Below are 24,365 nucleotides of genomic sequence, written 5' to 3' on the forward strand. Positions count from 1 at the left end.
ATACTCAGCAGTTACAACCATTCTTTTCCAAGCTCCTCTTTTCCCTTGCATTGAAAGGAATCTCAGACTACAGACCCGCAAACTTGGTAACTTCACAAAATATTTACTTCTGCTTACTCAGAAACATTTGTACGGGCATTTACCACTCCTCAGCCATTGCACCCACAGGACAACCATGTTCTTTCTCAACTTCTTTACCAGTAGAACCTAAACATTCCCTTCCACTTTAGGGAAAATACAGCTTTTAAAAAATGAAGTAGCTGGTGTAAAATCAAATGCTATAAAATTGTCTTCTGGAGCTTCAAATCTGAAAGACAGGTGCACGATAACTGATGTTCTCTGTAATAGTTATCTTCCATATCAGCGTATTTAATTGCCTCTCTTGGATTAGAAGATACCACATGTAAGCCTTTCAGCCATCTGATGGGAAACTGACCTCATGTCAGACTGTTAAAAAAAAAAAAAAGCCCACCATCCAGTACATTTACCCTTCCCCTAAATTAAGAGGCTTTTCTTTCAGCTTCAGAAGTTTACTAGTGGAAACAAACAATTTTAGTTTCATTAATCTGGATTCAAACATGAAAAAAACAATTTTCATGCATAGGAGCACACATTTCAAAAGGTATGAATAACACAGGATTTAGTATGTTTCTTACCAACAGTTCAAAGTGCTCAACAATATTTTGGGGAGGAAGAGAAAATGCAGCAGAAAGAAGAAATCACAAGCAATTCTCTTTCATACCACGATAAAAGAACCTAAAATTAGTTAAGCTGTAAGAGAATTTTATTGCTCTGGAGGGCATCTCCCAGCATAGCACAGAAGCAGCATAAATGCTAATCTGAGTCATGATTAACAATTGCTATCACATATTTCATATTCTGAAAAAGAACCTACTGTACTTTATGCTGATGAAATAGTTGCATCTCATTAAAGGAATCTTTAAAAGTCATCTGTCCTAATTCCTCAAATTATGGAAACCAATTAATTTTTGCTCCAAGACAGTATCATTGTGACTTTTTATACTGTCAGTTTTATAACTTTTTATAGACAGTTTTATACCACTAATTCAGCTCAGAAGAGACCCATCATCCATAAATTTTCTTTCCCATCAAAATATTAGCAGTTGTGACATATAAATCAGGAGCACGGCTACATACACCTCTGTAACACCACTCAAAAGACTAACAGTGCAAAGATGCACAAATGACATGACAGCTTTAGTTCTGCAATTTGAGTCTCATGTGCTTAACTCTGAGTTCAGACCAGAGGAATTACACAGCCTGAAGATGATTCAGATTGCTGACAAAAATCTTTGCATGTCAATAGCTGAACAGAATATACCTACTTTGAACAAACTAAATAAAGCGCAGTTTGCACCTAACTACAGTCTAGGAAGAAAAAACAGCTGTACTTGTCATACTACAGATTGGCTCTGCCAGGTATGTCACAATATTTTCAACTGGTAAGAGGCACAGACAATTGTATAGTCCAGTGAGACTTGAGCTATTAGAAGAACTAATTTCTTGAGTTGAATTCTTGGAATTGATTTCACTTATGTGGTGGAAAAAAAACTCTGTATGCAATACTTCACATCATTAGTGTCAGATATGCGTGAAGTCGATAATGTTGGGAACACCAGCAGCTCTCCAAGAGTTTCGTCCATCCCTTTCAGGTTGGTACTCTACCTCCCATAAACCGAAGTTTACCATCCTCATCATGGATTACTACATTTCACATGCTCAACGTGAAAGTAATGAAAAATGAAGGAAAAATCTTGCAAACAAGACTAGCTATTTTGTAGCAAATCTTTATGTACTCAAAGCTCTCCCCAACTTATTCTTAACTTCCAACTTCCATTGACATCTTAAGATCTCCTCTCCAATTCTCAAAATGGAAGAAACATCTGAGCTGGCAATTCAGGTATATCTCCTCCCTCGTGATTTACTTTGAAGAATTTCTTTCGGACCATACCCCCAACAAAACTTAAAAGTGGGGCTACAGCAAGAAAGACGTAGAACAATTTGTTATGAATGTTCAACTGAGGGATAGAATAAAAAGTATAACTACTTTTAGTTAAAGATGAAAGGCCCTTCCTTCTAGTAAGACACCTGCATTCAACTGGAAGTTAGGCTTTACAGGAGTGCATATGCAAAGATGTCTTGTGGAAAGAATGCCAGTATATCTAAACTGAGCAAGCATGCAATTAGACATCGTATCAAGTTAATTCCATAAAAGATGTCCAATAAAAGACTGCAATAATTATCCTAGGGCATAATCTGCTGAGTCTACAAATAAGCAAAAAACCACATCAGGGTGGGGAAACAAAAAACCTAACACCTAATTCAGTAAGTTATTACTGCTAAAATATTGAACAGTAGTGAAGTAGTGAAAAACAGAACAGTAATAACGGTGATAGTAACGCTATCAAAACACAGCAGTGGAGATAAAAAAAAAAGCTAATTTAGCATTCCAAATGTAGACTAAATTTACTCTTATGCTAAAAAAACCAGGTATCTCTCTCTACCCAAGCTAGATGGCATTCTCATTCTACCATCATGACAAATCAAGAGGGACAAAGGCTGTCAGTTTTCACTGGCAAAGAAGCTCAAACTTACTGGCCAATTAAAAAACTAAAATAAAATCACACCTTAGACACATAAGGTCTGGTTGGGAGAAGAACTATTCGATAAACATTCTTTTTTAAGGTATCTACATTTCTCAGTTTGAATGCCAGAAAAAAGATGACAGGGATTAAAAGTGAGCTGCTGTAAGCAGAAATAAGCTTCTAAATTCACCTTCCTCTTCAAGCTCTCTATCTATATTGAGTCTGAAAGGAAAAAAATAGAGACAGGAAAATAAAGTAATAAACTGAATAAACTGTTTTACGAGTTTCCTTTTGCCAATTAAATTCTTTGAACACCTACGTATGAAAAGAAAAAAAACTTAAGTATAACTGTGTATTCAAAACATGCGGAAAACAAAATTAATGCTTCTGTTATTAATGTCTTAACTATGAGGCTGTAAATACTTAGTTACAATTTTCATAAGTGTGTTAACAAATATGCTTTATTATATTATCTCTCACAAACTAAGATGAGCTATTCAACAAGGAAACAGCATTTAATTGGAAAAACAAAACTACAACAGATTTATTGCACAGCATGCAAATAAAATAGGCAAAAAAATTCAGTACCTTATCCGGCCACCACTGCAAGTCTTCTCCTAGAGAAACAGGACTTTGAACAGGTGTATTCTTCTTGTCCAGGTTTGGTTCCCCTTCCTTACTTGTAGAGCCTCTTTCATTATCAAATGAGGCTCCATCAAGCCACCTTCGTTCACGCAAACGTAAAACGGACTCACGTTCACGCAACAGCTCAGAGTCTCTCTCTAAGGGAAGAAGGAGAACTGGTATGCAATTGGGTCACACCAGTGGGATAAAAGTAAGCCACTCTCTAGTAAAGACCCTTCAGGATGCAACTAACAGCAGTTAAATCTACTCACAAAGATTAAAAATAAAAAAGTCCTGACATGCAACATTCAAAATATTAACCCTTTCAAGCACATGTACTTTAGAATTACTAAATATAAAAATAGTAAGTTAGAAATAAAGAAATGATTTTGTGCATCATCAAAAATGCTACAGCATTTTCACTTGCATCATAAGAGGCCAAATACAGTAAACATAGCGATTTAATGTTTTACAGTACAAAATACAGAGTTTTGTAGTACTGTTTTTAATCAATGAAGTAACAAAAAATCTAGGTCTATACCATCTGTTAGATATTTATGCAAACCAAAAAAGAGTATTTATTAGAGAGTTTCATAATAATTTTCCCAAAAAAAACAGTAATTTGAAAAAGTTAAAGAAAGCAAGCATTAAAAAAGCTCTTGTACACAAGTTTGATAATCCAACCCCTTGTGTTTAAAGCGGTATCCTGTAGGACTGGATTTAATAAATTAAAGTGCATCTGTTTTGAGTAGATCAAATGAAAACTTTTCAAGAGTCAGACAAGTTTTTAAAAAGGATCCTTGTAGGAAAATGTTCCTTACCAAAATGCTTCCCCTCCAATTGGCCTACAAACTGTCTAAAGCCAGTACTCTGCAGTTCGCTCATGCAGATAAATTTTTTAAATCAGGTAATCAAACTAACTTTCCAAGAGTCAACTATGCATGGAAAATAAGGATTATAAAATTCGTGGTAACGTCTTATATAGAATAACCTTAGGAAAGGAAAAAAAAGGAGGAATTTAGAAGGAGTTACGTCAGATGCTGAATATTTGTACATGCACATAATGCATTTAACCTATTAAGTATTTCACTTATGCTCACAAAAGTCAACTGAAATTACATGTATGAAATGACCACATTACTCTATCAGTTTCAATAAATTACACCAAGTCTTGGGTCTTTTGCTGTAGTAGAAAATTGGCAAAGTTTTTACATAAGCCAAACATAACAGCTTGTCTTACAGATATACTTCATAAATTACTGTACTTATCTTCTAGCAACCACCACACTGACCCCGACTAATAGTTTTGTGACAGGAACTTACATGTTCAGCAATTAATATACTAGAACAGATTCATGAAAGGCAACAACACTACACTAAACAACAAAAAAAATCACAGCAGAGGTTGGATTAACAGTTTTGAAATACACTAGGTATTTGCAAAATAGCTTCAAAAAGCTAGGAAGTTGCTGCACATTCTGTTCTAAATCTTTTACGTGTAATATGCTTTACAAAACAAAACCAAGAACACTTCAACAAGGTCTTGATATCAACTCATGGTCTTGATATCAACTGCCAATAGTTCTCTCTAATCGGCTACAAAAATGCTTCAAAAAATCAAGCTGAAAAAAATCAAATTTAATTTCTTCTCCATTCCTTGGTATTTAAACACATTTCTCCTCATTCCATAAATATAACCTCCATCATGTAATACTTAAGGAAATGTGAAGAACAGTGTATTAAGAATAACCTGAACCAAGAAAAAAACAGATGAAGAATGCTGCATGTCAACAATCACTACTGATTTTGAGCCTAATTAAATATTTGTAATGCATTATACGTATTAGTAGGCATTTACACTACACAATTTAAAATAAACTCAGCATGCAAAAATTTCACATCTTGTAACATCAATGATCAACAATTCCATTTTTTTTAAACAATGCATGACTATCAAGGTTCTTACAGAACTTACCTGCTGATATTCACCAATTCATTAATAATTTTGATGACTAACAATCTACTTGTCTACTCTACATTTGACAACATATCACAGTCTACTTTCGCATTAAATCAGAAACTAAACCACCAGTGTGCACTATCACTAGCTTTTTGCACAGCAAGCTACTTATTACAAAGAAAAAAGGTGCAAAATTACCTCTGGATGAGCCTAGCCTGGAAAGTGATGAGCGCCGAAAGGATGGATAACCAAAGTAACTAATATCTTCTGAAAACATAGCATCAGCATCAATAATGACACTTGGGTGAGCAGAATGTATGTCAGCATCCAGAAGAGACATAAGATCCTCTATAAGAGGAGACAAGGGTCTTAAGTGAATAATCAGCTACTTAAAACATCAGCTAGAGAGACCATCAACTAAATAAATATCAAAACAACAAAAGAAATCCTACCTATTAATTGAATTTCTGCTCTTCAGATTCACCAGTTCCAACTCATGTGCCTCCTATGCACCCACATGTACAATCAAGCATGGTAGACTAGTGCACAAAACTAGTTTCCCTACAAGAACTGCTCTCTGTCACTCTTCTAACCACATTTCCCAAGGAAGTCTTACCCCAAAACAATTTTTTTTCCTGTAACCCAGAAATTCAGACTCCAGCCTTTCTCTTGGAAGAACAAAGCCCTGTGGATACACATCTGACCCCAGTGGATACATATACACAGATGTGCATACACTCATGCACACAGACAGAACTCCAAAGATGACCTAGAATTATGACCTAGAATTAAGGAAGAACAGAACTGATGGTGAAGGCTGGCCTTCACAAAGCCACGTCTTTGATGGCAAAGGTTACAAGTTCCTCCACAGAACGTTTCTTTCAGAGTGTCATACTTCACTCCCAAGCTAGCAGCTTGCAGCTCTCAGTACAAACCTTGAAATGGCAGCTACATTAACAACAACGGTTATCTGGAAGAAAGCAACATTTTTTTTTTAAATTATATATATATTTTTTAATACCACACAGTTAAACTCAGAAAGATGAACTCATACTGTGACCACCTAAGCTACTATTTCAGAAAACTTGAATTTCTCTGAAGTAGTGATCATCACTGAACTATCCATTTCCTATGGTTTACTACACTATAGCTACTATCCACCCACAGAAGAGGCTACTGAAAATTAGTCAAGTCCAGAAATACTGACTGACAGGACAGCTAAACCAGACTACCACCTCACTGCTACAGAAGGGACAGTCCTATTTCCATCCCTCATCACTGTGGCAAGACCCCTCCTTGGGCCAAGTTGGGATATCCGAATCTCAACCAGCCGCTTCAGGGCTTGTCTTGAAATAATTCCTCATAGGACACGGAAGCCAGGTGGGAAGAGAACCACCCCTTTCAGCAGCAGTAACCTTCAGACTGAGTTAACTGGGCAGTCAGACAGCACCGTGGAGGGACTGTTACCACACGTAGCACTACTGTCAGCACACGTGCTGCTGCTTCAGGAGACAGCTCTGCCCATTCTGAAAAGTCCACACAAATTTGACTGAAAATTTAATCAGGCTCCCAAAATTAAGTTTCCATGATGCCACACAAGGGAAGGTCAGGATAGCTTCTCTGGGCAGCAGAACCACTTAAACCACTCATAAAACTAACAGAAGGCTATACACCAGTTTCGCTCAGAAAACACGGAACAAATATCTTCAACACATCTAGTTCTCAGCCTCGACCTCATAATAAATATAAAACTAAATACTGACTAGAAATAAAGGTTTGGATAAATTAAATAAAAGCATTCTTAACCTTAAAAGCTGATTATTATGGGCCTTTTTCCTCAGTGTTTGGAACGAAGTGGGGAAAAATAAAAAACAAACAAGAGGGTACCCCACAACTGAAAAGAAACTAGGTCCTCTCTCACAGACAGCAGTAATTCACTTAAAAGTTCCATTTATTGACACTAAAAGTGTAAGAGTCAGTCACATCCCAGCAAATCACAACAGTCATCCTTACATTTTCTGGAGTTTAGAAATTTAAGACGTACCAGCCATCAAGAACTGTCTCCAGAAGAAAGGAGTTCATGTAAGAACAGCACTATAAATAGTGAGCTCTGTGGACTACAAAGCAAGACCTGTGAGAGTTCTTTTTGCAACAAATAAATAACCCACTAGAGTATAGTCTGTGCTTCTAAAAGCATAGTGTGGAACTCTGGTCCACACGGTATGTTTTAGAACATGATCCCTGACTGCTCAGAAAGCCTAGTTAAAAAAAAATAAATCTTGTTTGGCAAGCAGGCTGTCTTACCAAAAAAATTAAGATCTCTTGGGATGGCCTTACCCTGTTGCATATTTTATCAGTTTTCCACTGGTTTTCCACAACAATAAAGCAGCAGAACACCTCACCTTAAATAGCAACTCGCATGTACCATAGCTCAGGAAGCGGAAACACAGCTGAAACACTTATTTATCCTGATGTTCACATTCACCATTCACCTTTCTTCCCAGGTGAGCTTCACCCCTGTGCAGTCTAGCAACCTTCTAATTTTTTGGTCATTATCCAGCCAGAAATTGGAAAAACTTTGATCTCTTTTAGGAACAGAATTGGCCAGCACAGAAAAAAAAAAATCACTAGCCTCATTCAAAATGGACAATGTCTTTTAAACTAAGCTAAACTAGAAATTATCCTGAAAGAAAACATGCAGTAACTCAAACACACACACACGTACCTTCCAGCATTTTAGATATCTTGAGGTTAGCTATATTTCCAAACAGGAAAGTAAGAATTCAAACCATCAGACCTAAGAACCAGAACTATGCATTTTTGGCTACATGTGCATTAAGACAAGTGAGGAAATCAAGCCTTTTCTTACCCTCTTCTTTCAGCTTCATATCAGATTTTAATTTTCTTCCAATATTTCTGTAAGAGATCCCCCTTCTTCCATCCTCTATACCAGCAAACAAAGGTGCTAAAACCAGTAGGGATAGGAGCCAAATCCACTCCCCTTCAAAGATCACTGGAATTTTTTAGTTCTGTGAAAACACAGATACTGCAAGGCTACATCCAGTTAAAGAATCCAGGTGGGGGAAAAAAGGAAAAAACATTTTCTATGACTTTATTTTTCTGCTCTTCAGGAAAAGCCCATGAAATGATATCTTTCGTCTCTTATGCAGTGGTAGACCAAAATCAACCCTCTCAAATACTGATTTAGATGTGATGATTCTGAGCAACATATTTAGGTAAGAAAGTACCTATGATTCACGTGTAAACACCATTGAAAATTAGTAGGAAAAAGAGAGATGGGGCAGAGGACATTTAAAAAAAGGGGGGAGGGGAGAAGACAGTTTCAATATATGCAAACAGTAATTCAAGTATTATTTTTTATTATTTTTCAATAGCTCCATGGGTAGCATTAGAACTGTTTTCTGTGGATTCATTAATTGAAGGCATTGCCTGGATCAATTAAACATGAGCTCAGTTTGAGGTCGGAAATGTTTTCCATTAAGGGGGAAATCATAAGGTATCTCCCCTTTTCTCAGCTGCATATTTTTATGAAATATACAAGAATTCGATGTCTTCACAATCCAAATTTGAAAGAAGCAGAGATAAAATTGGCAAGCCTGTGACAGCGTAGGACAAAAACAAGTATTTTGGTTTCCTAGGAAACCAGACTTTTGCAGAACTCCAGACTTCATTTCTTGATAAGAGATAGTTATTCAAAACATTACCCAACTTGAAGTTCATCTTCAAACCCAACGGAAAAAAAAGAAAAAAATACACTAAGAAAACCACAACAAACACACACTTAATTGTCTTCCCCGGAGGAAAGCCACTGAACACCCAGTTTTTAAACTGATCTCTACATATGCTTTGGTTCCCATCCTTCCTCACTGCAAACCAATACATTAAAGATTGCTGACACAAGCCAATCTCCCTCCTTACAAAAAAAGGTTTTGTTTTGTATTTTTTTTTTCTTCTTAGAACAAACATCTCAAATTCTGAAATCCAAAGTAGTCTGTATACTACCTAAACTGTTTCACAAGTCCCAGTAGTGGGAACCCACTATATGAAGGGGTTACTGAGCAAACATCCACACACATGAACTATACAAACAACCAAGTGTTTTAAATTCTATAGAACCAGAGAGCACTAACAGAACATAAAGCCTGGAAGAATACTCTAACACAACCTGGTATGGGCTGGAATATTAATCTAGACATCTTTGAGTCTTTTCTACACTAAATTATTTTGTTCTCTGTAGTTTTTGCTTTGATTTTTTTCCTCATGTATTTGTTACGCATCAAATGAACCCACATTCCTTTCACTGAATCATCATAAAGAAACAGGATTAGATTAGAAAAGTCAAAGTACATAAGGCTCTAAAAATAAAATCCTAAGAGAACTTACTGAAGGCAATCTGTACAGAAAAGTAAGAGTTCTGCTCTTCACTTAAGACATTTTTGAAGAATTCTGCAAGAATTTAGGTATGTTTTTGCTTCCCTTAAATAATTCAGATGCATAACCCTTACAATATTAACTGGATTTATATCACAACTGATATATTCATTAAATTACTATGTATTTGAACAATAACTTACACATTTCACAGTGTCTGAAAAGTATCTCAGCATTTTTTTTGTTTCTTTTTATTTTAAATCAAGTACAAGTTATTTTTAATGTTTAAAAAAAAATCTGTCTTCAAAAGTTTAGAGGAGTAACACCTAAATTGAGGAGTCTGATCTAAGCAAAGCACCAGACATGCAGAAGGGAGAAAGCAAAAAGCAGCATACCCTTTCAATCAAAATGCAAGAGCCTCAGAAAGTCCTGAGGCAAAAACAGCCTTGTCTTTTTTTTTTTTGTATTTGATAGGAACAAAACCAAAACACTTTAAAGTAAAATTTGGCATCATAAAAGTGGAAGTTCATTATCTTTCAGAATCTTGTATAAATACCTGACTAAAAATAGAATGTGTGTAGCAATTACTGGCTCTCTACAGCTTCCTTCTATGAACTCTGATGTTATGGGTCCAAAAGAACATCCAGAGGCAAGATGACAAGTGCAAGTAAGAAGAATGCAAAGTTTCTAGAGCAAAAGACTTAAAAACTGGTTCCATGTAGTTCTGAAGGACAAAATATTGTTAATTTTTCCACAGAGCTACAGGCAAGGTTCTCTAGCCATCAGGTTTTCCTGAAATCTAGCCTGCATGATTATGTGATACAAGTAAGGGTTGGTAATTTGTACTTTTTAATATACCAACAGTAGAGTCATGACAGCACCGATCAGTATTCAGCTAGACTTCTCCAAATGTTTTGACCACATTCACTTATCAAGTAAATCCATTTCTGTGCAACAAGCATAGTTATTTTTGCCTGTAGAAGTCAAATAAGTTAAGACAGACACAGAAGGCATAGCACGTTCTACAAACTGTGAATTACATCTCTGCAGACAGACTGGGGTTAAGACACGTCAAGTTTCATTTCAGTTGTCATTTCTACCCCGTTTCCCACAAAAAATGGAGAAAAAGATAACCCAGTTCCTCTGTGGGTAAAGGGGAAAAATATCAATACTAGTAGGTTGCAATCTCTTGTAGGAAAGATCAGCCTAAACTGTTATCACCAGTGGCAGAACCCGCGGGAACGGTGTGAAGCTGAGGCAGGGGAAGTTTAGGCTGGACATCAGGAAGAGGTTCTTCTCCGAGAGGGTGGTCGCACACTGGAACAGGCTCCCCAGTGAAGCAGTCACTGCACCAAGCCTGTCTGAATTTAAGAAGAGATTGGACTGTGCACTTAGTCACGTGGTCTAAACTTTTGGGCAGACCTGTGCGCTGCCAGGAGTTGGACTTGATGATCCTTATGGGTCCCTTCCAACTCAGGATATTCTATGATTCTATGATTCTAAACAGGTGAGAAGCCTTCAAAATTAAGCCAAGGACAAAGTTGTTTACTGAAGACAGTGAAAGTCTGCATATTGGTTCAACCTATCATCTCAAATACAAGAGACAGAGTGCAGTGCAGGAACCTTCTAATAAAAGCTACTAGCCACAGGTTGTCAGACAGTCCCTATTAACTGATTCCTATGATCCCAAGAGGTATTAAGAGAACAGTTAATGCTGTAAGGCAGCTGGTTAGTACAGTTAAAAGGAACTTTTACTGTGAATGATTTCAGTGAATTGTCTTCTGAAGGCAAGTTCTAGAGGAACACACTCTGGTATGCTTAGAGTAAGAACTCCTGCTTTGAATACAAGCAAAGAGTTGAGAGAATTTAATTCCTCCAATGCATCTAATGCTATGAAACTGATCACTAAAATCAAGACTTATATTAAGGATTTTTCACCAGAGGATTCTTGATCCTACAGCAAAATAAAGAAGCTTGACAGATGCAACTAAAGCCAAGAGACAAATGAGTTACAAAGCCTTTGCTGCAGAACAAAAAACCTTTGTCTAATCATGTGATTGACAAGATAAAGATGGAGGAAGCCCATGAACCTTCCTGGTGAACCAGATGAGCAGAAAAAATATCTGTTAGAGAAATACCAGAATGTCATTTTGACACACAAAAAGAAAAACTAGTATGTAGTTGGAGTTTAGATGTGTTCTTATCATGCAGTGCATCTAATACAAACATTAGATTTGGCTGCTGTGTTTTCAAATATGTTTACTCAACAAGAAAAGGGTCAGATTACCTAAATTATTTGGCCAATGCAAAAGAAGACTCAAAGTCTTCCCTGAAAATCGATTACATGGGGCAAACAATATTCCGAGAATAACTGGACTTCAATTACAGCATTATACCTGTATTGCCAGAATACTACAGCATTTATAAGGGGTACTTGAGACAAAGAATAAATTTTCAGTCTTAACTGTAAACTGTTTTGCCCTAACTTAAATTTTGGTTTAAAAAAGTGTAACTTTTGCTCTAAAAACTGCTGTATCTTAGGAATACATGTTAGTGGTAGAAAAACATGCAAGTGACTGGAAGGTTTCAGAATTAACTTCTATGAGCAAGCCACACAGCAGTCTCAGCAACTCACTGAGAAGCAAAATATAGACGTCAGTAATGCTGATGTTACAAAGCCTGGAATCCTAAAAAAAATAACTAAATTCAATTTCGTGCCACCCACAGAATGAACAGTTATTAATGCCTAACCTAATACCTCGAAACATCCCAGTGCATCTTTTGTTTTCTGCATCTTTAGACTTTGCTCCTATAAGTAAGAAGTCTTCGCTGCATACCTTGCACAGCACAGAGCACACTGTGAGTGTCTAAATACAGGAAAATAAGAACACATTGACATTTCCTTATCAAAATTTGCAGGATACAAACCTCCAGGAAGATATGATTCACTTGCTGTGTCATCCCCATCATCTCCATCTTCATCATCACGACTCAACAAATTATTTACAGCAAGGTTTACATCAAGATTTGTTCGCTGGAGTTCCCGAATGATAATACTTCTGGACTTTCCTTGTAAAACAACTTGTGCCTGTCAAAACAGAGTAGAATTGATTACTAGTCATTTTCAGCTCACCAAACACCATTCCTAATATAAGGATACTTAACTCTAAAGGAAGTCTAATAAAACCAAGAGAGCTACTATCAATTCTCCAGAAGTCAATCACAGAACATACACACAAAGGCTCACGTTGAATTTTCTCAGTATCTTGTACTGGATATTTAACTTCCTCTCAGTTCAATTTAGGCTTACAGGACTCTAACTTTGGTGCTGTATTTCCTTATGGGTCACCTTACAAACTACTTCTTGACATGCTCAATGCAGTAGGTAAACAAACAGAATATTCTCAAAAACGGATTTTGCTTATTGTTTCTACACAAGTGTTTAAATATGTCAGAGTTTTGCCATCAACTGTTATTCCAAAATTAGACCTCAAACCCTATCTTTTTGACGCTGGTTTCTCTTTCCACTGTCCTTAAACAGGTAGCCACTTCCCCTGTTTTTCTCATTATCCTGTTTCCAAAGGCTCACCTTCAGCAGTTTCTGCAACATTTAGGTTTTTAATAGAAAAGTGCGAACACAGAAGAAGCTTTCTGTGAAAATCTCCCAGCTTTTACTAGGTTCGGAATTCAAAAAGAGACAGGAAGCCACTCTGTCACTGGTGTATCTGTAGATACCAAGGCTGCTAGCTCCTATCTTGTGCCAGCTATGCTATAGGCCACTCAAAGCACGTGAGAAGATTATCTTCAGCCTAGTAACTAGCACCTGTATTCAAAATGTAGGCCAGCAACTTGGTTTGAACTAAGAATTAAAATACACTCATTACATTTTCCTTGAAACATAGAGGAAAAATGTCGTTTCAACAAACTATTGCATCGTGAATCACACAACATGAAGTCTATCAACTTATCCAGGCTGTAGCACAGTAAGAGGAAAAGCAGAACCTGAAAATCATCAGTTACGTTTACTAAAAAATTAAGTGGAGGTGTCCATGAAGAAAATGTATTAGTATTTTAAACAGATTAAGTATGTTTAGTGTCCTTCATTTCAATCTAAAATGGGTATCTGGCTTTTTTTTTTTTTCTTTGTTGGATAAAAGGAATCTGCTCCCCCTTCCTTACACTCCCTTAAGAAACTTAACTTTATCATCTACATGCCTGGTACGATTCTCAAATATTTGACCTTCTCACTACATCTTTTATCTGCAAATGAACAACAAGTTGCATTTCTCATCAAGACTGAGCATATACCTCGCCATACTGGAAGTCTGGGAAATGAGAATTCCAATATCCAAAAAAAGTCTGTCATTCACACTACGCATTTCAGAATAAAAGCAATTCAACTAGAAGAAGTCCATCTTTTCAAATGTGCACCATTATTCCTTGGAGAAAATACAGTACATTTAAAACACTTTCCTGTCCATATATTTGAAAACAAGAAGCTTCTAGCTCACATACCTGTGAAATGAGTTCCTCTGGAATGACTGATGCTGGAATCACTGGTTGTGGTTGACTCCCCAGCAGTCCAGATCCTCTATCTCGTCCTGTGCGTATAACCCTGGTCTGCCTTCGAGAATCTCGAGCTCCAGCAGATGATCTACCAGAAGAGCCTCCTCCACTTCCACCAACCCCTGAACTCCAGCGACTTCTAAAAAGATTTAAAGAGAAACATATTTTATAGCAGCATATTTTGGGAGATTTCAAGAAATATGGCATCAGTTTTATTAAGAATAACTTGTAGACAGTCTCTGAAAAATACAGGAGATTGACTTCATAGGCAAATGCTATGAAAGTCTCTCTCAAAACTAGTAAGAATATGAACACCAGGTTAATTGATAAAGTTCTGAATTAGACAGGAAGAATATAAAAACAGGACTCCAATTGCATGTTGCACTTTCTACTGCTCTTACAGTTGTGTGGATGTATACACAAGTGCCCACACCAATTCCCCAAGTTTCCAGAAGTAACAGTATTAGCAGCATAACATCCAACATTCAGCTGTTAACTTCTTACTATAAAAGCACACGAGCAGCAGCTTTATGGTCAGTGGATTGTGTCTCTATACTCAGATGGCTCTTTAAAAATTCTGAGACTTGATTTATATTAAGAAATTGCTTCAGATTACACTGAAGAAAACAAGTAATACTCTTGACCACAAGATGAATCTTACACTAGATAGTTGTATTCAAGAGATACTCTACTTTGGACCTACGGCTACTGGTGAAATCAGCATCACCTATACTGCAAAAGCATGCATAAACTGACTGAACAAGAAGCTTTTTCATTTCAATGAGTCAGTAGGTATGTTCTCCAAAACAGTATCTATAATTCACATTAAAAATATGTCACCTGTAGATATAAAAGCTAATTAGGTAAAAATAATTGTCTCACATTTTATAGTTTAAATTAATTACTAACATCCTTCTCTTTTCTTCTGACGAGAACCATACAGTTACAGAACTGCTCAAGCATCCACCTAAGATGAGGCCCTGTCAGACATCTGCATTTTCAGGACTCTAGCCAGCAACCACACAGACAATAGCCCAGTACAAGACAATAAGCAATACAATGAAGGCTTCAGCAAAAAAAATCTTGTCTAATCAGATACAAAAAGAGCTTACAAAAATAGATAATGGTGGGGGGGAGGGGAGAAGTGATATTTTACTTAAAATATTTTAACTAGTTACTCTGCTTCTAAAGGTGTGAAAGGGGGCTGAAGGAAGACAAGTTCTTCCTACACAAAAGTTTCTAATTCAACTCTCAGCATGGAAGATGTAGGTTTAAAGAAAAGCTTACATACTGGATTTTAACACTTAATACAGATACTTCTCTCTACTTTAAGTTATAAACTGTCAGTGACAGACATGAGAGCTCTAACAGTTAAAACTCTATAAACATATAACTCAAATATTCCAAGTGTGTCCTAACTTGATAATTAAGAGGTATCACAAAAATATTTTCTTTAAATTCACACTATACTAACTGTGCATTTTTACTACCTCAAATTAAATCAGGTCTGGAGAAACCCACTGACTTAGCGCATTGCCATTTTCAGATGTTATTTTTAGCGTAACTAAAAGCTGATTAAAATGTGGTTAAAACTTCAAGAAAACTTGAAGAAAAAAGGTGAAGTATTTAATATCCCTTAAGGAGAAAGGCTTCATTCCTTCTCCTCTTTACAAATGTTTAATAGCTTTGAAAGTTCTGAAATCTACTAATCAACCCCAATACAAAAATGTCGTCTTCATGAAATGTACTTCCCTTGTGTTTACAAAACTTCCTTTTCATCTGGGCTCCTTTCAAGTGGACTTAAATTCACCTGAAGTACTCTTAACTCTGTTATACAACTCTCTTTAGCTTAACAGATCTATGCTCTCAAAGATCTATGGAGAAAAAAAAAATCATTGGGACACAGCTATTCTTACTGAAGCTCCCTAAACTTAAAATAAAGAGAACTGAAATCCTTCTGCTCATCTACTAGTTTTTCACATTTCTTCACTGCCCCCTAGTATGAAAGCAATCTTTCAAATCCCATGATGTGATCTAAGGATTCCACCATTTGAACATTTTCAGATTCAGGTTATTACATCAAGTACTCCTTTCATTTAATAGAGCAGATATAGTACCTACTGTTACTCTGAGTTTGGTGAGTTCTAAAACATGCAAGGGAAAGAACTAAGGAACTCTCCAGGGTTGGTCTCCTAAGCACATCAAGTGACTTTAACTCGTTATGCTCAGATAAAAATTAATTCAGCACATTCCTAGTCTGAGGAGAAAACCCTACGCTTTTGACAGCAGGTTTTTAAACATGACAGTACCGATTTGCCTTTCAAGTTTAGCAAACAGATTTAGGTTCAGATGCCCAAGTTTCACAAGAAGTTGGGGTACAGGATATCTTTCAGGCAACTAAACCCTCAGTGAAATCAGCTTATGTGGTAACAAACAACAAATTCACTTTGAAGGAAAAGCTGTAGTTCCTCTTCCCTTTAACAAAACATTCACATGCAGAAAGTATGGTTTCTAGTAACAAGTCTCCTTACTGTGGATAGTAACCTTAGAAAAACACGTTCAACTTCTTATAAAAGCACATAAATCCATAGTGATTATGTAAAGAAGATTAATTTACACTGCTGTATGAAGGGACACCATCAATTTTAAAGCTAATGATAAAAACGTTGAGCCTGTATAATATATTTAGCGTATAGTAAAATTTTAAAAGGTTCTGAGTGACAACTTTTTGACATGTTTCCTTCCTGTTACTATGTGTAAGCATATTATTTGGGGCAGGGGAGAAGAAAGCAAAAATAAAAATGAATACACAAAAGCCTGTAAATATACATAACGAAGACTCTACCTGTTCAAGTGCTCATTTTACTTTATGCCACTACCCTATTAGATAATTTAAATTGATAGTGTCCCGCTAAAAAACTGCTTCTCAAAATCAAGTAACTAAAAAACATTCAGAAGAGGACAACACAGCCAAAACAAAGTTATTCTCCACACATACATGAAGAATGCTCCATATCCTAGGTACTCAAGGGTCACTTGCATATCTGTAATTTTAACCAAGTTTTTTTTTTTATTATACCCTACCTACACAACTGCTGTAATTATACGTTCCCTTATACATACTGCATACAATTTATATATGTGTATACACATATACTCAAATATGGAACAAACAGATTGCAGCCTCAATCCTATCAAAACTTACCCAAGGGTGTTGCCTGCCAGTCTGCCCAGAGTTTCAGAACCAGACAGAAACCATGGGGAGTCACTAGTCCTGCCTGGCCTGGATGTCCTTCCTGCCCCTGAGCCACTGCTCAACTTTGAACTGAAAGTAAAAGATGGTAAATCAGTCACAAAACAATCCCAAATGGGTTAAGAACAAAACCTGGAATCCCAGGTCTAAATTCTCAGGGACTTAGTCTGGTAACATACCAGCTTAAGCAACACCCTTGGGGAATATTCCAAACTAATCTAACTGTATATTAAGAGGTACGCTGAGAAAAGAAAATGGAAAGCATGTCTAACAGATCGTACGTACATCAGCAATCCGTAACAGCACAGTTGCAAGTACACATTAACCTAATTAGTGATTTGAGATGGCCACTGTGCTAAGTTTTCAGTTAGCGTATATGTACAAAATGTAATTGCCAGTTGTTCTATCTGCAGACCTGAGCCTGAGTTTGCTCCTTTGAGATCAAGCAGCGTTTTACATCCAAATATGTTAAACAGTCCTATTAAAGACGACTTACCTGGACTGAAGAAAATGGATCTAAAAAGTAAGCCTTTCCAGACAAGACCACTTTCAGAGTGGATTCTACGTGGGGCTTAACGCTTTAAGACAGTTTCTTTTCATGATTATTATTTTTTGGTGCGGTTTGTTTGTTTCTTTAAGTTAAAGACATCCTGTCTCACTTGTTTTATAGCTACATCTAGTATTTATTCCCTACACCAGTTTGTCAAGCTAGGCTGTTTGGCTGCATCACCATAACTATTATGCATTTACTCAAAGTACCCATTCCAAAAGCAATCTAGTTTAAAAACAAAAAAGCAGCCAAGCTGCTTATCCAGTTCAAAGGAACGATTTAATATGAAGAAAAGAGTTTCTTACCCATCATTATTATCAGGTTTACCCAATTCCAATCTGTCTGGCTGAACTGAAAAACCAATCCTGCAGACTCTACCATCCTATATTTAAAAACAAGAAAACCAAGTGTCCAAAACTGAGTGCAAGACAGATACAGAAAAAAATACATGCAAAAACATGTCTTCGGTTGCTGAAAAAAGTTTATCCATTTGATTTTAAAATAATTACTTTTAACTGTATGGTTTCAAGTTAGTTATCTGAACATATTTTTGAGTAATTTACCTCAAGAAGAAATGCAGCATGATTTGGTCCCACCACACACTGTTTAATAGTAGCCTGTTCCAATACATTCAATGGGGGGTGGCTGAAAACAAAAAGTGAGTGATATATAACATTTTTAAACTTTTCAAGTCCAGAAACAAACAAACAAGTGGCATATGGAAGGAACAATGATAGCAGTGATGGTTACAGATATAAAAACATTCAAGAATGACTAAACACGTACATCAGATGAAGCATGTGTTTTTTCTGTGTTGTCCTTCCAGTCATTAAGCACAGAAATTGCAAAACAAAACCTTAACAGGTGAGAGAATTTTCATTTAATTTTATCATCAATAAACAATAGGGGACATACTTTAACTTAGTCATTTCATAAGGAGGGTATTTAATAATTTAATATATCATAACTGAAAACATTTTCCTCCTAACGTAAGAACTGTCTATGTGAAGCATTTACAGTGAGGGTGACGGAGCACTGGCACAGGCTGCCCAGGGCAGTTTTGGAGTCTCCTTCTCTGGAGATATTCAAGGCCCGTCTGGACGCCTACCTGGGCAGCCTGCTCTAGGGAACCTGCTTTGGCAGGGGGTTGGACCCGATGATCTCTGGAGGTCCCTTCCAGCCCCTACAATTCTGTGATTCTGAACTTTACTACACGTACTGAGGCTTTCTAAGGCTATTTCTATAATAGTCCTAATCCCTGTTGGTATTATTAAAAGCACCCTTTGCTAAATTACTTGCAGCATCATGTAATATGTCTTACCTGTTTAAATTATATTTGTTCAGCTTCTCTGAAACTTCCCTTAATCTGGAGAAAAAAAAAGAAAAAAGAAATGAAGCCTCTATTGTATATAACATCCACTTAGCTGGCACACTTACAACACACTTTTGTTTGGTAGGGATACTTCAACATATAACACACACTGATTAAACTGAACCTCTAATCCCAGATTTAACTATTAACAGCAAACTGCAGAACAGCAAACATTCATGACACTACAGCAGGGGACTGAAAGTGCATTATGGCAACCACTTACCACCAGATTTAGTGAAGCTTGATCTAAATTCTACCTAGTGTTGGGAGACTACATCACAAATGGATGGTGTTCAGCTTCAAGTCAAGTTTTTGTTTTGGAGGGTTTTAGTTTAAGAGTTTTACCCTTCTACCTATTACCTTGCTGCAAAACCCATGTTTTCTTGCATTTCTATGTGTTTTGCAACTCACCACCAAAAAAGGTGCCTTGTTACAACCACTTACAACCTTACACACAAAATAAACAGATGAAAGCATGAGCATTAGTTGTAGATATTTTTGTGTCCTTGCAATATGTTTCAATACACTATCCCATAGCAGACATTATTACCATTTTCTAAAGAATCCAAGTATATGGCATGTCAGAGCCAAGAATACGACAGTAAGTTCCTCAAAACAAGACTGGAAAATATGCACAAAAGCCAACATCAAAAGGGACAAACAACAAGCTCTGACAAATAGAAAAAATGAACCAAAGAAAATTCACTATTTAATACAGGGTTACCTAAAACATCGCCTTTCCCAACTGTTTCCCAAAGTACTTCCAACTCACTTTTATGGCACCTCACCAAATGGAAGATCAGAACCCAGAATCTGGCCAACTCACAGACTACTTCTGCTTAGAGGGCAGTGTCCAAAAGTAGAAGCCAACAGAGTAACTTCTGCCTTTATCACTCACTGCCTTAGAAAAGATCATCTCTGAGCTGCAAAGATCCTCTCATAACAGGTAAAACTCCGGCTCCCACCTTCCCATACATGAGAAGGGATCTAAAAAAGCCCCTGAACAGCTTCCAAATTTAGCGAGAATATTTGTATTATAGATACTAAATTAAGAGATGAACCCTGTAAATAAAGGTCTTCCTAATAAAGTAAATAAAATCCTATCTTTTTTTGCCATGTTTATCCTAATATTTCACAGATCTTAAACAGCAACCCCTTTCTAAACTTCACAAGGAGGCATACACACCAGAACTGTTTTCTGGTGTCTGAACCTTTAAAAAGGGTTCAGACACCCAAATCTTAATGTTATCAAGTGTTTGACTCCACAGCACTTGTCTGGAGGGGACAGAAAAAAAAGAGACGTACCTTTGTGTGAGAAACAAGACAATTTATACTGATAGAAATAACTGTGTCTGATACAAGCAGAAGGTAAAAGGACCACTGTGAAAAGGCAGCAGGAAAGAGGTGAACACGCTTAGAGCCAGCCTTTGCTATCCCAGCCAAGCTGCTGTCTGTAAGGAGGCGTTTTCACCAACCTCATTTGCAGCCGCAACTACTTCACACAGGAAAATATTAAGGTTCTTTGAAGGCCATCCACAAAAGGAAGATACAGACCACAAGTTTCATATGCAATAGGTATAGAAGGGACCCCGTAAGAGTGAATTATTGTGGAAGAACACCGAATGAAATCCCAGAGACGAATGTTATATAGTCCACAGCAGACTGCAAGGTTCTATGAAGCCAGCAGGGATCTGCTGCATAATTATCAACAAATTAAACATCCCTGAAGCTTCACATCTTAACTATGTTACCTAACAGTTTCCCAGGAATCTGGAGCAGTTTTCCATTAACAATACTCCTCTTAGCAAGCATGAGTGGGAAAACCTACCTTTAAGGTCACTGCACTGACTGTAAGGAAAGCTGGCAGCAAACAAGGCAGCACTACTGGAAATGGTTACTAGGCTGGTCTACAAACAACATTTACAGTTTCCTTACCGGAGCTTTAGTAATGCTCAGCCTTTGTGACAGAAAGAAAAAGGTACTTTTCCAATTTGTAAAAAAAATCTTACTCCTTTTTTATTTGTTAAAATAAAAAAAGTGACAGGGAATTGAAACACACAGAAAGCCGAGAGTTGTGTGCTCTGCGAAACTCAGTAATGCCAGTCTGAAGAGAGTAGGTCTACCTGCAACACACCAAGATCAAAAGAGAGGTGACGTTATTGAAAAGAGGCTGCTGTCAACATTTATGGGGGGGAGCAGAGAAGGTTGTACGCTACAATACTGGAAGTACTGAACTCACAGAAATCCGTCCATCTCCTGCACAGCTGCTGTAATAACAACGTTACCAAGTACTGCTTTGAGGCCTGAAGATCCAGACTGGACATAGAGCACCAGTAAGAAAAGGATCAGTTTGGTGCTGTCCCTGCTGAGCTGCTCAATTCATCCCCATCCTCCTCCTCACTCGTGCTGCCACCAGTATCTGTGCTAACACCACAGTCACAGAATTAAACCAGCTGAAAAATACGAGTAAAGCAGAAAGATGCGTTCGCACGTTCTGTGCGGAGAATATGTTTGTGCAAATAAAAATTCTAAATAATTTCCCGCCCAAAAAAATGTTTCCTGCAGCAATTCCTGTCTTTCTAGCTGCACAGTTGCATGGCATTGTGCTGCAGATCCTCTACAGGACAAATACTAGACGTGCCTTTAAGATGAGGTTGATCTTGACAATGTGATCCGATAATTTCAACTGGCGGTGCACCGGAAGAAGAAACGAAGGCAGAGACAATTTAATCAATTCTTGCATTAAGGAAGGCCAACACTGAGACCTTTTATTCGGTCTCTTTCTGTGGTTAAAAATTCACCTCCGATATGAATGGCCAGAGAGGTTAAGCTTTAAAAAAAAAAAAATCTCATTAAAGGCAATTAAACCATTTCAAAGGATAAAATCCAAAGCACCACGTATTTTGCTCACAAGCAGATTGTTGGGGAAACACACTAGACAGAAAGTTCAGTGATGATGGCTTCTGCGTTAAGAAACGCATTCTTTAAGCATCCCCACCAAAATCCATGCAGAATCAGTTGTGAGAAAAAACAAGTCAATTTATCCGAGCTCAAGCCAAAAAGGGACTTATTTTAATTTCAATTTTAGCAGCTAGAGCTTCTCCGAACTGATGAGAATAGAAAGGAGCTGTGCTCCAACTACACAATCAAAGAGGCTCCAATCAAGATTACAAGAGCTCAGACTTCACAAGTGACAGATCCACGCATCAGAAGGTATGATTTCTCTCAAAGTCCACCTACACTTTGAGGGAAGTTTATCTAACGAGCCATCCTTCTGCCCTGCCTTGCAGCATAAAGCCAAGTAAAGCTCAGAAATGCAAGAGAGCTGACAAGCAAACTCAATTCAAAGTACTAAGTACTTCATAGGGATACTGAACATTTCAAAGCGATTTTAGCCTATTCAAACAAGTGCTTAAAATCCACCAGATTAGCAAAATGCTGTTTCACAACTTCAATCCAATTTGTAAGAATGGAAATTTTCTGTTTTAAATTAGGCAGGCTGTCTAAGAAGTTTATGTATTAAGACACTGTAGACTTACAGAGCACGTGTTCACCACGTTCAGCTTCCAAAGGACACACCTGGCCAGTCAACCTTCGGGAATACTCATCCTTCACGAGTACTTCCAGCATGCCAGGAGCACCACAAACCGACCACAGGAAATAAGCAGGACTTTTACCGCTCTAAGACCTCAGAATTGTTCAATGTGTCAGGAAGCTAACAGTTACAAAACTAGAAGAAAAACACACCTACATCTTCTATACTCACTGAAAATCTGCAGGACCTTCTCAATCTGGCAAATAGCATAAAAGCACAGTGCACTGTAAAAAGAATCTCACCTGATAACTCCAGCAAGATTTGCAGTTTTCCCCTCAAAAGCTTATTTGCTGTTGAATAACAACAACAACAACAAATATTTATAGCTGCTGATATGTAATCCATCATATTTTGCAGTTTTAGTCAAATAATACTGCATTTGGCACACTTATTTAAGAGAATGAAAATAAATTCCACCATCTCAGAGATGAATTTCTTTGCCAATATAAAGCAAGCTACTTTCCATTTTACTTTGCTACTTCCAACTAAATTTTTAAATGTCAGCTATGTCTCTGAAGAGCACACAGTAAAAATCACTGAAGTGAAACAACCCAAACAAAGGATTTAACTACAGAGATGTAAAAGAAGATGTTCACATGCTGCATGTCTCCAGAAACAAAAAAGCCTTTCTGTACTTGGCAAGGAATGCTGCAGAGTCCCAGACACAGTATTTAGAAGATTCTCTTGGATTTTCTTTCCTGAAGTTGCTCCTTTACGGCCATAAAAAGCTATTCACACACTCTGAACGAGGTTAAAATATCAGGCAGGGCCACACTGTAAGGGCTTCTCTAACCTCAGCACCATGTGGTGACAGCAAGGGTTACAGAGGAGGAAAAGGAAAGGTACATCTAAATGAACAGTCGGGTATGATGAACAACTCCAAGTAGAGAAATGCAAAATACAATTAATGTAGCCCTGATTGCCATGCCAAATCTTTGAAATGCTGCAGCTTCATGAAGAGGCAGCCTTCCACAGTTCCTATCCCAAATGCCCTGCTCAGACTCAGAAGAAATAAAGGTGAAAAATCTCTTCTCCACCAACAAGCAAGGGGGCGGAGAGCAGTGGTGCGAAGGCAGGTACCAAACAGGATCCTCCAAGCTAACCACTACTACTCAGCAGAGGGCTGGGACGATGTGCTTAGGCTACGATGCTCAGATCACTGAAATAAAGACATAAAACAACAAAGTTATTGTGCCACTCCAAGTAATCAGGTGCACCACAGATTACATGCAGTTCTGCTATCCTCACTCCGAGAAATATTAGTGAGAAATACTCAGCTATGGCATACTGCTCAGGAAACCTCCGAGCTGCAAATTGTTATCATGCAAGCTGTTATCATGCGGAAAAGCATCACTGTATGTTTGTCCTCTTGTAATACTTTTCTGCTGTCATCTAGCGCTGGTCACTGCCACCAACAGGATGAAAACAAGCTGGGCCTCTTGGCTGC

At 37.4% G+C, this 24,365-nt stretch overlaps 1 protein-coding gene across 5 annotated transcripts in view; it reads right to left on the reverse strand.

The window, feature by feature from the left end:
* UBR5 (ubiquitin protein ligase E3 component n-recognin 5) overlaps positions 1-24,365 on the reverse strand; it is an 83,888-nt gene that overhangs the window by 46,390 nt on the left and 13,133 nt on the right. For 2 of the 5 annotated variants that reach the window (XM_035546132.2, XM_050709100.1), the window contains exons 2-9: positions 19,273-19,317; positions 18,515-18,596; positions 18,257-18,333; positions 17,354-17,473; positions 14,098-14,287; positions 12,511-12,670; positions 5,389-5,538; positions 3,195-3,388 (exon numbers count right to left, since the gene is read on the reverse strand). In XM_035546132.2, the coding sequence (XP_035402025.1) occupies positions 3,195-3,388; positions 5,389-5,538; positions 12,511-12,670; positions 14,098-14,287; positions 17,354-17,473; positions 18,257-18,333; positions 18,515-18,596; positions 19,273-19,317 (1,018 nt within the window). Of the gene's footprint in view, positions 1-3,194; positions 3,407-5,388; positions 5,539-12,510; positions 12,671-14,097; positions 14,288-17,353; positions 17,474-18,256; positions 18,334-18,514; positions 18,597-19,272; positions 19,318-24,365 lie in introns of all 5 variants that reach the window. The other 3 variants (XM_050709101.1, XM_050709102.1, XM_050709103.1) reach the window with 3 other exon arrangements.

Source organism: Cygnus atratus, chromosome 2, assembly GCF_013377495.2.
Source record: "Cygnus atratus isolate AKBS03 ecotype Queensland, Australia chromosome 2, CAtr_DNAZoo_HiC_assembly, whole genome shotgun sequence".
In the NCBI taxonomy this organism is placed as follows: Eukaryota; Metazoa; Chordata; class Aves; order Anseriformes; family Anatidae; genus Cygnus; species Cygnus atratus.